Below are 12666 nucleotides of genomic sequence, written 5' to 3' on the forward strand. Positions count from 1 at the left end.
GTCTCTTACCTTGGCTTCTCTGACCTCCACTCCCCCTCTCTCACCTGCAGTCTCTTCACCTCTGTCCCTGAGTTATGTTGACTCAACTGCACACACTCATAGATGGCCTTGTCGCTCAAAACAAACCTTTGGATCCTCCTCAGTGAAGGCATGGCTATGAGAAATGGCCTTTGATGGGTCCTGCCTGTGAACTGCTTGGATGTTTTGGCCGGATAAACACACCTGCCAATCAAATAAATTAGGTTTAAGAGTTTTTTGTTGGGACTGCCAGGGCTCCGGATGATAAGCAATGTTGCCTCGTCGTTGAGGGATCGTTTTTCACCTGCTCGGGGGCTACTGAGTAAATAGATGAACGCATTGGCGTAGGGTGACAGTGTAGAAAGCAGAATAGTTCCAGTGATGCTGGCTCACCCTGTAACCCATCTAACATGTGATCTAGTGGCAATATACTGTTACAGGAATGGATCTCAGGTGCTGGTCCTGTATAACGAGAACAGCCAAGGTGTCAGCTCTTTTTTTCTCCGCTGATGGCTGGTCCTAGTGGCGGGTGGCAGGGTCAAGGGTTCCGCTCCCCAGGTGAGGCTCCACTCTGCTCTGCCTTCCCCGATCCCCAGCCCCCTGGGCCAGACAGACATGCTCCTCTGCTGGTCCCCTGTGACTAATAGCCCTGATTCTGTGTCAGCTTGGGCACAAACACCAGGGGCTGAGTGAGCAGAACACAAGCAGATTAGCACAGCAGGTGAAGGAGAGGAGAGAGAGAGAGAGAGAGGGAAGACAGGAGGGAGGTAGAGAGGGAAGAAGGGAGGGGGCTCTTCTGACAGCGCACAGGAATCTCACTTAAAGCAGCTATAAATAACTCTGGGTCCTCTCCGCGGTGCACTGAAACAGGTCATCTAGTGAATCATACTGAGTCATTTGTAAATATGAATTTTATCCCTCCAATCGATGCTCTCACAATTGACATGGAGGATAAAATACATTGGTAGTTACTATGTACTGCGATTCTCACGATTCTACAGTATACAATGTATTTATTGCTATTCGATACTGTGATTTTATTGCTACTTGATGTTCCAAACATATTGCTCACTATATGTCTGCTGCAGAGAGGCAAGAGAGAGCAGGAGAAAACAAGTGTTGCTTTTGATCAGTCAGGGAAATAAAAGAGCTGAAAAAATGTTGGCTCACTGTTTAAAACAAAGATGGAGAATCAACTATAAGTTGAAAAATACCCGTGTTTTTGCGCCGGTACAGCTGACTAGCACTAGCTAACACTACCCCCAAAAATGTAAGTTTATATCAATATGACATTGTCCAAAAAGAATATTGCCATATGTAACTGGATCGATTCCCCCCCCCATCACTCGTAGTTACAGCAGATGACTTAGTGATTATGCTGATGAGATGATGATGCCGTTATGTGTGTGTGCTTTAGAAGTGGGTCAGTGACCTCATTATGATGGATCCTCTTCATCTGTCTGGCGAGGTGGAGAGAGAGGTGCCTGGGGAAGACAGACAGCAGCAACCTTTAGTTCAGAGTGAGAAGAGGATGAGAGTAGCCAGGTGTAGATGCAGGTATACCTGGGACTTTCAGGTAGAGACTGTTATTGACTGGTTGGCCATTTTGCTTGTGTTTTGATTGATGAGCTTGAGCCACTGGCAGTATTTACTGAATGTTTGTTTGACAGTATGAGACATTCCCTATATTCATAATACTGGTAATCTGGATCTGTTGGCAGTCTGACTGAGGAAAACAATAGTTTTGAGCAGTGCAGAGAGAAATCAGTGTGTAGACGGTCTAACAGTGCTCTCAGTATTCCTCAGCGATTATTTGAGTCTTATTCATTGCTTAATGACATTTTGAATATGCATGCATTTGGTACACTACCCGTCACAAAACAGACGTGAATTGCAGTGTAATTTGGTCATCTTTTTATCTATCCGTACAATCCTTAGATACTAGTAGACCAGTGGAGAGGATGGCTGCATGTGGGGGTTAATAGGGGGTTAAAACCCAGAGAGAGTGGGAGGGATTGTTATGGAGGCTATTCTTTCTGATGAGTAGTTTTAGTCATGTCAGTAGAAAATCATGTAATTACTTGATGAGGGAAAATAGTGTTGGACCGACAGGGGCTCAGAGTGGGAAGATGAGAGAGAAATATCACAACCGAGAGGAACACTCGCTTTATTTTTTGTCGTTTTGTAGTTTGTAGTTTTTTGGAAACGCCAAAGCTCATCCAGTATGTGTGCAATAAAAATGAACTTTCAAGAGGGCAGTGATGACATGAGACAATAAGAGCTTGTGCTGTGTGTGTGCTGTGTGTGCATTTGCGTGCTTGCATGTGCTGTGAATGTCTGGCGCTGGAATTAGCCACAGGAGGCTCTCTGTGTGACACCCAGCACAGCGCTGCATGGGGCCACTCCTGGGGAGAGAGTCAGTGAGAAGGGCCATCCGTGTGACCATATTGTTTTTGCCAGAGCTGTCTTTGTGTTGTTCTCTGTAATAAATCACCTTACTGGGGCAGAACTCATTAGTCTTTATTGATTCATAGTCTCCATGTAAACTATTTGGACCATACAAATATTAGGGGAGCTGTCCCAGTCCTCTTGAAAACATCCCTACCTGCCGCACCCATCCCTGCCCAACAACCATACACACCACAGCTGTAATACAGCAGTCTGATTCAACCCCTTGTTTACACTACCACCACCTTCTGTTAGGCTCGTTGCTATTTTCCACCCTGTTTCCTCAGCTCCATGCAGCCCAGCTGTATCCATCTATCTCTATCCCAGGCTCTTTTACAGCAGCCTGGCTGGGCTGGTAGACATATTAAAGCTGCTGTTTAATCATTACAGGAACTCACCGAGCTAATGACCAGGATGCAATTCTCTGCCCTATCAGAAGCATCTAATGGATGTGCCTCTGGGAGATCAAGATGAGTTTCAATATTAGGGTGGGCCAGCCCACGGTAGTAATTGCGCTGTGTAGCAACCTTACAGCAACCTTACAGAGTCAGGAAGCTAGCTACCTCGGCTTATTTCTACTCCTGGTTATTATGTATGCTGTACTTAACAGCTCCCCTGTGCCAGGCCAGGCCAGGTCATTAACTATTTACTGTTAAATCATGTTAGTGTGTTATTTCTTCCTGGTCTAAGCCTATAGGCTATTCCCCATTTATCTTCAGGGATGGTCATAATGGGGGCTGGTGGCTCCGCTACAACTGTGAAAAACGGTGCCCGGGTAAATTCCACAATGCCCGGGTGAATTCCGATTCTGTCGCTGTCCACACTATTCAGGTGAATTCCGATTCTGTCGCTGTCCACACTATTCGGGTGAATTCCGATTCTGTCGCTGTCCACACTATTCAGGTGAATTCCGATTCTGTCGCTGTCCACACTATTCGGGTGAATTCCGATTCTGTCGCTGTCCACACTATTCAGGTGAATTCCGATTCTGTCGCTGTCCACACTATTCGGGTGAATTCCGATTCTGTCGCTGTCCACACTATTCAGGTGAATTCCGATTCTGTCACTGTCCACACTATTCAGGTGAATTCCGATTCTGTCGCTGTCCACACTATTCAGGTGAATTCCGATTCTGTCACTGTCCACACTATTCAGGTGAATTCCGATTCTGTCGCTGTCCACACTATTCAGGTGAATTCCGATTCTGTCGCTGTCCACACTATTCGGGTGAATTCCGATTCTGTCGCTGTCCACACTATTCGGGTGAATTCCGATTCTGTCACTGTCCATTGTGCTGAATCACTGCTGTTTTTTTTAACCTCCATTGGCTGTTCGGTGCTAATAGATTGTTTGTTTATTCAGTCACACCAACTGGCAACATTGGTCTTCCTTCATAAGTTAGCCTACTTTAAACCAAACAAGCTACATAATGGCTGAAGGTCATTAACAGTGGACTAAATAGGCTAGGAACTGTTTTTCACTGAAACGTATACACTGTAGTCTAATCCACAGCTATGACGAAGGTAAGAAATTAAGAAAAAAATACTCTGCAATTAAAAATGCCTTCTATACACAGATCCTATAGCTGTTTCTACTTTCTTTTTTTTAACATTACAGCAGCATACTGTATATGGTAGGCCTCAGGGTCATCCATTTCATCCCTTCAAAAAAATACTGAAAAGATGAAAGACCTCCATGAAACACCTGCCATTATGGCCACTTATCAGCAGCATTATGACATGTTGAATTGCTGTCTGAGTGAGATGACCAGTAATGGATAGTTACAGTATCATTGTCATTGCTCAGGTTCTGTTGAAAACATAATGTCAACTGATTGCTTCCTTTGATGGATGTGTTCTACAAAGGCTACTCACTGTATTATTTTTCTCACAATAGATAGTAGGAAAATAATTTTAACAACATACTGAGCAAAAGGAGAGCAAGAAAGAATGGAGAAAGGTAGGAGGCCTCATGTGGAAATAGGATGACAGGAAATGAAAGAAAGTGTGAGGGAAGAGTGATATGTGGATGTTTTTACCAAGCTACTCCTTCTGTTCTCTGCCATGAACAACTTACAAGACCTGGAGTTTTATAGGGAGGGATGGAGAGAGAGATGGAGCGAGGGATGGAGAGAGATGGAAAGTGGAAGGGATGTGAAATCGAGGAATTGTGTAGGCAGAGGGGAGAATGTAACAGAAAGAATGGGAGGATGAGGTGGAATTGAAGTCCATTGTTTATGCACAATGTTGTTTGCCAACACGTCTTTGCCTTTTGAATTGTCTTGGCAGAGGAGGTGGGCTAGATGAATAGCATTCAAGAGGCAGTGATGTAGTTATTTTTATCAGAAATGTGTGAGTGAAAGAGCTTTTATCTGTCAAGCTTGGTCTTGACTTATTGAAAGATGAACAAAAGGCAGGAGGAAAAGCTGCAGTACTGATCATGTACAATGAGACACCAAAGAGGAAGGAAGCTGCAGATTACTGCAGAAGACTTGTAATTGAACCCTCTTAATGACCATTGTTTTTCTTTTCCTTCGTTTCAGCAACTCTGTATTCATTCACCAGCTGTAGATACTGACACAGATGGGGAAAGTAGACATGATATTTATACCGGTACACTTGCCCTCTTTTCCTGTCTCTTTCCCTTTTTTGGTTGATAGATTGCTCTGTCTGCAGGTTTGTGATGATGGAGTGGGAGAGAGCATATTAAATAAGCTCATTACAGGCTCACACTTCCCTCTCCTCCCACACTTCCCTCTCCTCCCATCATGATCTGCCTCATTTGTGTATTTTTCCTGTATTTGTTTATTAGATTTTACCAACATATTGCCAAAGGGATATGTAGAGATATTCTTTCAACAACATTTTCTCTCGGTCTTGACCTCCTTCTCCTTCCCCTCTCATGATTGGCATGCATTTTAACAGTAACCTCTATTGCTCTTCCTAATCTCCATCTCTCTCTCTCTCTCTCTCTCTCTCTTCCTCTCCCGATCTCTCTCTTGATCTCTCTCCCTCTCCCCCTCTCTCTCCTCTTTCTCTCTCCCCCCCCTCTCCATCCCCTCTCCCCCCTCTGTCTCTCTGCAGGGTCTCTATCTATCAGTGTGTTCCTAGTATCTCTGGGGCTGACAGTGTGTGCCGTGTGGCTAGTAGCTCTGTGTGGAGTCTGCACCTGGTGTCAACGCAAACTGGTGAGTGGACCACTAACATTTACCTATAACATTATATCCTATTATTTGGTTTTAGGACACACTGGCCTTTCCAGAACAACACAGTACAGCAGGCTTCCATCCACTCTTCCATGACTCAAATTTATTTGTATAACTTTAATTCGACTAGCTTGGTCAGTTATCATCGGCAATTATGACCTGTCTGAGAGGTCATTACACACATGTTCAGGTCATTATACACACCCCAGCATTGACCCACAATATTCCCCAGAGCTAGTATGGATTTATCCTGAGTTAGCTGCCTGGTAAGGTTAGCTTAAGATTAGCCACCTGGTAAGGTTAGCTGCCTGGTAGGTTAGCTGCCTGGTAAGGTTAGCTGCCTGGTAAGGTTAGCTGCCTGGTAGGGTTAGCTGCCTGGTAGGGTTAGCTGCCTGGTAGGGTTAGCTGCCTGGTAGGGTTAGCTGCCTGGTAGGGTTAGCTGCCTGGTAGGGTTAGCTGCCTGGTAGGGTTAGCTGCCTGGTAGGGTTAGCTGCCTGGTAGGGTTAGCTGCCTGGTAGGGTTAGCTGCCTGGTAGGGTTGAACCCCAGAACTGTATACACACACATTTGCACAGACATGCCCCACATCCTCATAATAGAAGTGCAGGATAGTGAGAGAGAGAGGTGTTAGGCTGTAGGTGTTACATACTGCACAAGAGGAAGACTGTGAGAGACCGAGACATGTGAGAGACCAAGACATGCAAAGACATGCTTTGAGGTTCTGTCTGTAATGAAAAGCGCTAAAAAAGTTTTAATCTATTCTCTCCATCTTTTGCTCTCCATATCTCTCTCTCTCTTCATGACAATGCACTGTGTCCGTGCCCCTCTCCGTACCCCATGCCATTAAAATGGTACAGTTGGACACCCAGGTAATTAGCTGTGATTAATAATAAGCTATTGGCTGCCTGTTCCCGCCTTTTGGCTATTAGAGGAAAGCAGAAAGATGGTTCATGGATCAGACATTTAGAATGAAAAGATAGTCTCTTTGATTAAATCCTTTCACCATTCTATATCATTGAGTATATCATATTCTATATAATTGAGTATATCATATTCTATTAAGTGAAGAATGATTTCCCCTCCTCTCATTCTTTCATTCTCTCACCTCCCCCACCCGTACATCTGGTCTCAGTGTATGGCAACAAATATGTGTGCATAAACTCTAGGCTACATTCACTACATTAACATAAGCAAAACAGTAATACACTCATTCCAGGACACTAAAATGCAGACACTGAGGATAGAACATGAGCACATTGCATTTTGTATCTAGCAGTTAGTCAATGGCAAAATCACACTTTGGAGTTCATATTTCAGGCTCCCGAGATGGGCAGCGATCTAAGGCACTACATCTCAGTGCAAGAGGTGTCACTACAGTCCCTGGTACGAATCCAGGCTGTGTCCGTGCCCCTCTCCGTACCCCGTACCACTAAAATGGTACAGTTGCACACCCAGGTAATTAGCTACGATTAAAAATGAGCTATTTGCTGCCTGTAAATAAAACATAAAATACATTTTCAGTCTCTTGCCAACTTTAGTTTCTATGCTGGATGGCACAACTCCAAATTACTATTTTCTGCCATAAAAAACTCCTTGGATAAAAGTTTTCTGGTTGTGTTCTATTTTCTGGAGTTTCCTTCTGATTCCATAACTTTGTGTGTGGACTCTTGGTAGTGTGCAAGGGGAATGGTATGGGGAGATGTTGTGTGGCCATGATGGTGAACATGAACAGAATTCTCCATTAGGTTATGTAAACATGGCTTTGTGCCTAGAGCAGTGCGTGTGCCTGCTTGTCGCCGGCTCCTGGTCCCATGCTAATGATTCATATGCTAATGTACACATCACTCTGAGCTATTGGCTGCTGCCTGAGCAACTGTGATTCTGCCCATACGTTTCATCTGGAAATACGCTCCCCTGCTTTTGCTCCCTCCCTCTCTCCATCGTTCTCCCCCTCCTCTGTCTGTCCACTCTTCGCTTTTCTCTCTCCGCATCTTTCAGTTCTCTCTCTGTCCCTATCTTGGCCTTTCTCTCTCTCTCTCTCTCTCTCTGTTTCTCTTTCTCTCCCTCTGTCTCTCTCTCTCTCTTTCTGTCTCTCTCTCTCTCTTTCTGTTTCTCTCTCTCTTTCTCTCCCTCTTTCCCTCTCTCTTTCTGTTTCTCTCTCTCTTTCTCTCCCTCTTTCTCTCTCTCTCTCTTTCTGTCTCTCTCTCTCTGTTTCTCTCTCTTTCTCTCCCTCTTTCCCTCTCTCTCTCTCTTTCTGTCTCTCTCTCTCTGTGTCTCTTTCTCTCCCTCTTTCCCCCTCTCTCTCTTTCTGTCTCTCTCTCTGTCTCTTTCTGTCTCTCTGTCTCTCTCTCTGTCTAGGAGCATTTGTGGAGTGAGGACAGCACATAGGTGGGTAAAATATGCAGAGGACTGAATTCATCTGAGTGATAGAACGGTTCTGAAGTGAGATGGAGATTGTAGAAGCATGCATAAAGCATGTAAATAATATGTCATATTAGTAACTGGTATTACGCATATTTGTATTGATGCACATCTATGATATATTACCAGTCTGTCACACTCTGTGTAGATTGAGGACTTTCAGTCTGGTCTTCAAAGATGAATCATATCATACCCTGTCAAATACACAGACACACACACAGTAAAGCTACTCATCCCTCACCGTCCATTTCTGTTGTCCTCGCCCTTTCTATTTCTCTATTGACCCTCACACTCTTTGTCTGTCTTTGCAAATACCATGTCTCCCTCTTTACCAGTGTTTCATAACCGTAATTCAGAGTCCACAGATGCTGAGAGACAGGATATTCCAGCGTCCCATTGTGACATAGCTATGCAGCTCTGAGACCACCGTCCACGGGAGAAGCACAGCCCCACCGCACACCTCCCCCAAATTCCCAACCAACGCGGCTCCGTGTACATGTCCTTTACTCATTTGAATGTGGTGACAGTTGGAGAAATTGCTAGTATGAAAACCAGTGGTTGCTAGTATGAAAACCATTGGTTGCTTGTATGAAAACCAATGGTTGCTAGTTTGAAAGCCAACGGTCCAATATTCTAGAAAGGACGCTTACACGTTTGGACTCTGATAAGCGCTTTTATGCGTTTGTCCCTTTGCCACTTTATCTCTATGTCCTTGTCAGTACATCGCTGTCCTTTTTGTTTTTCTATTTATACCTCCACTGTTTCCCCTTCCTAGTCCTTGTCTCTGTGTTATCTTCGGCATCATCTTCCTTCTCTCTCTCTCTCTCTCTATTGCTGTCCTTTTTCTCTCTCTGTCTGAGTCTATTTATACATAGCAGGGTCATTCCACGGAAAGAGTGCTTTTTGCGTATCTTTGATACAGTATTTTAAGTAGACATTGTGCACCAATATTACAGTTTAAAAGCTGGTTATATTAAATGATGTAGAATTCAATACATCTTATTTCATGTTATGTATTTTTATTTTGACATGTCTCTTCGTCATTTGTTGGAAGATTTTAACTCACTTAATCCCAAAATGTCTCCAATTTTCACGATCATTGTAAAGCCTTCGTTACAGTTCATTCGTAAAGCATTCAGATCGCTTGACGTTTTCCACATTTTGTTACGTTACAGCCTTATTCTAAAACTGACTAAATAAAACATTTTCCTCATCAATCTACACACAATACCCCATAATGGCAAAGCAAAACAGTTTTATTTTTATTTTTGCAAATGTGTAAAAAAAACAAACGAAATACCTAATTTACATAAGTATTCAGACCATTTGCTATGAGACTTGAAATTGAGCTCAGGTGCATCTGGTTTCCATTGATCATCCTTGAGACTTGATTGGAGTCCACCTGTGGTAAATTCAACTGATTGGACATGATTTGGAAAGGCTCACACCTGTCTATATAAGGTCCCATAGTTGACAGTGCATGTCAGAGCAAAAACCAAGCCATGAGGTCTCCGAGACAGGATTGTGTCGAGGCACAGATCTGGGAAAGGGTACCACAACAGCATTGAAGGTCCCCAAGAACACAGTGGCCTCCATCATTATTAAAAGGTATAAGTTTGGAACCACCAAAACGCTTCCTAGACCTGGCCGCCTGGCCAAACTGAGCAATCAGGGGAGAAGGGCCTTGGTCAGGTCAGGAAGGTGACCAAGAAGCCAATAGTCACTCTGACAGAGCTCCAGAGTTCCTCTTTGGAGATGGGAGAACCTTCCAGAAGGACAACCATCTCTGCAGCACTCCACCAATCAGGCCTTTATGGTAGAGTGGCCAGACGGAAGCCACTCCTCAGGAAAAGGCACATGACACCCCACTTGGAGTTTGCCAAAAGGCACCTAAAGGACCATGACAAACAAGATTCTCTGGTTTGATGAAACCAAGATTGAACTCTTTGGCCTGAATGCCAACCATCACATCTGGAGGAAACCTGGCACCATCCCTACAATGAAGCATGGTGGTGGCAGCATCATGCTGTTGGGATGTTTTTCAGCTGGAGAGTCTTGGAGGCTAGTCAGGATCAAGGAAATTATGAACGGAGCAAAGTACAGAGATCCTTGATGAAAACCTGCTCCAGAGCGCTCGGGACCTCAAACTGGGGTCGAAGGTTCACCTTCCAACAGGACAACAACCCTAAGCACACAGCCAAGACAACGCAGGAGTGGCTTCGGGACAAGTCTCTGAATATCCATTAGTGGCCAAGGCAGAGTCCAGACCCGATCAAACATCTCTGAGGAGGCCTGAATAATGCTGTGCAGCAATGCTCCCCATTCAACCTGACAGAGATTGAGAGAATCTGCAGAGAAGAATGAGAGAGCGTTGGACTACTAACCGAGCATTGGACTACTAACCGAAAGGTTGCAAGATCAACTCCCCGAGCTGACAAGGTCAAAATCTGTCGTTCAGCCCCTGAACAAGGCAGTTAACCCACTGTCCCTAGGTGTCATTGAAAATAAGAATTTGTTCTTAACTGACTTGCCTAGTTAAATAAAGGTTAAAAAATCTATAATAAATAAATAAAATACCCAAGAAGATTCAAGGTGCTTCAACAAAGTACTGAGTAAAGAGTCTGAATACTTATTTTGTCATTATGGGGTATTGTGTCTAGATTGATGAGGGGGATTTGTTTTAAATCCATTTTAGAATAAGGCTGTAATGTAACAAAATGTGAAAAAAGTCAAGGGGTCTAAATACTTCCTGAATGCACTGTATTTCTTTGCCTTGACAGTCATTTCTGAAGAAGATTATTTATTTAATGTGATTAGTGATTAAATTATGTCTGTCCCTCATTTTAAGGTCCACCCTGTTACGTATTGAACTCTCGTTTTAATATGGTGAAACTATTCCGGTTTTAAATATTGTTTTCAAAAGAGACATTGAACATCTAAAAGTCAAATCATAGAGGCAGGTGAGCAGGTTCTACTCTTTTTGGTCATTGTCTGGTGTTTTGTGGTGGAAAACTACATGTCATCCGTGTTACCCATAGATAGACAGTTTGCATTTAATTCCCTGCTCCTCACAACGAACTTCCATTCCCCCTGTCACAAGGGGATTTATTGCTGATTTAAGAAAAAATCGTGAACCCTGTTACTTTATTTGGCACCTAATAGGCACTTACTAGTAGTCATTCTTTTATTTCATCCCTCTTGAGATGGGAAAACGTGGTTTTTATTAAGTTGAACATGTTCTCATTTTGACAATGTTAAAATAAGGTGAAATCAAATGTTGTTGTTTTTAACCAAGTTACACTTCTCAAAAGGCACCGAGTTTGTGGAACGACCCAGCACATTTCCTTAAACTCATAGGACATGAATGACTGTATAAAAATCAGCCTTGCATGCAACAATGTGCCTAAAACGGGCAACTTACAGTAGTGACATCACCTCTGTATGAAGATAAAACCCCGAATCAGTTACCTGACATGGGAGCTGTGTCACTTCGGTACGCAGTTGATGGCAAATACAAATAACAATTAAGTAAATACATTGGACAGCTACAGAATTGTGTTTATGAGGAAGTACACAGAGGTAGACACAATTAGATAAATACAGTGATATTTAGCTCATGGTAGTTGATAGATGCAGCCCTGTGTAGAGGTGCAGTATATCAGCCCAGCATATGGGTGACGGAAGATGAAGACGTCAGAAACAGGTCTCATGGGTCGATTATGGCAGGAAGGAGGAGGGACGGAGGAGAGGATGAGGGGAGGAGCAGAGAAGGGGAAGGGGGAGAGGGAGGAAGCAGGAGGATGGGAGGGAGGAGAGGAGGAGGGGAAGAAAGAGTTGGATAGAGGATGGGAAGGGGATTAGAAGGGAGATAGGAGTGGTGTTGGCGGCCATTGTGTGTGTTGGACTGTGACAGACATAACGACAGCGGGACTGAGGGCGGAGGACAGATCCTTCACAAGGCTGCAGCATTACGCTGTTCCTAGCGGGGAGACATTCATGATACACTCCACCTCTTCTACCCCACCCTCTCTCCCACATCCTCTGATGTCTCTCCTCTCTCCATCTCACTTGATTCTGTTTCAACCCCGCTCATCCTGTCACTCTCTCTCTCTCTCTCTCTCTCTCTCTCACTCTCTTTCTCTCTTTCTCTCTCTCTCTCTCTCTCTCTCTTTCTCTCTCTCTCTCTCTCTCTCTCTGTGTTGCTTACCCTTCCCACTCAATCCTACATTGCGTCTGCCTTTCTCTCCATCTTCTTTCCCCTTCTCTTCCCTCTCCCTCTCTCTTGTCCCACTCCCTGTCTTCAGTGTTATCTTCTCTCTCCTTCCCCTACTCTCTAGCCTCCTGAAGATTTGATGATAATGTTAAATGATAGATGAGCTCCACTTGATAGCATATTCTTGACTGTTTGAAATCTAGACTTTTCGGAGTCCCTAAAACAACTGTGTGAGTGAATGACTGTGTGGGGTGGATGGGTGGGCAGTGGGGTTAGGTCATTTCCAGAGATCTGCCCTCTATTGATAAGTGTTTATAACAAACAGGCCATGTAATTTGAGACAGAGAATGTGACAGTAAGTC

General features: G+C 44.0%; 1 protein-coding gene across 6 annotated transcripts in view; it reads left to right on the top strand.

Moving 5' to 3' along the window:
* Nucleotides 1-12666, top strand: part of LOC112247046 (synaptotagmin-7) — a 107053-nt gene that overhangs the window by 46312 nt on the left and 48075 nt on the right. For 4 of the 6 annotated variants that reach the window (XM_042321132.1, XM_042321131.1, XM_042321133.1 and 1 more), the window contains exon 2: nucleotides 5550-5653. The exons of the other annotated variants lie outside the window; for them this stretch is intronic. In XM_042321132.1, coding sequence (XP_042177066.1) covers nucleotides 5550-5653 — 104 coding nt within the window. The remainder of the gene's footprint in view (nucleotides 1-5549; nucleotides 5654-12666) is intronic. 6 annotated transcript variants of the gene reach the window in all.

The sequence above is a fragment of the Oncorhynchus tshawytscha genome, linkage group LG04 (genome assembly GCF_018296145.1).
Source record: "Oncorhynchus tshawytscha isolate Ot180627B linkage group LG04, Otsh_v2.0, whole genome shotgun sequence".
NCBI classification, from domain to species: Eukaryota; Metazoa; Chordata; class Actinopteri; order Salmoniformes; family Salmonidae; genus Oncorhynchus; species Oncorhynchus tshawytscha.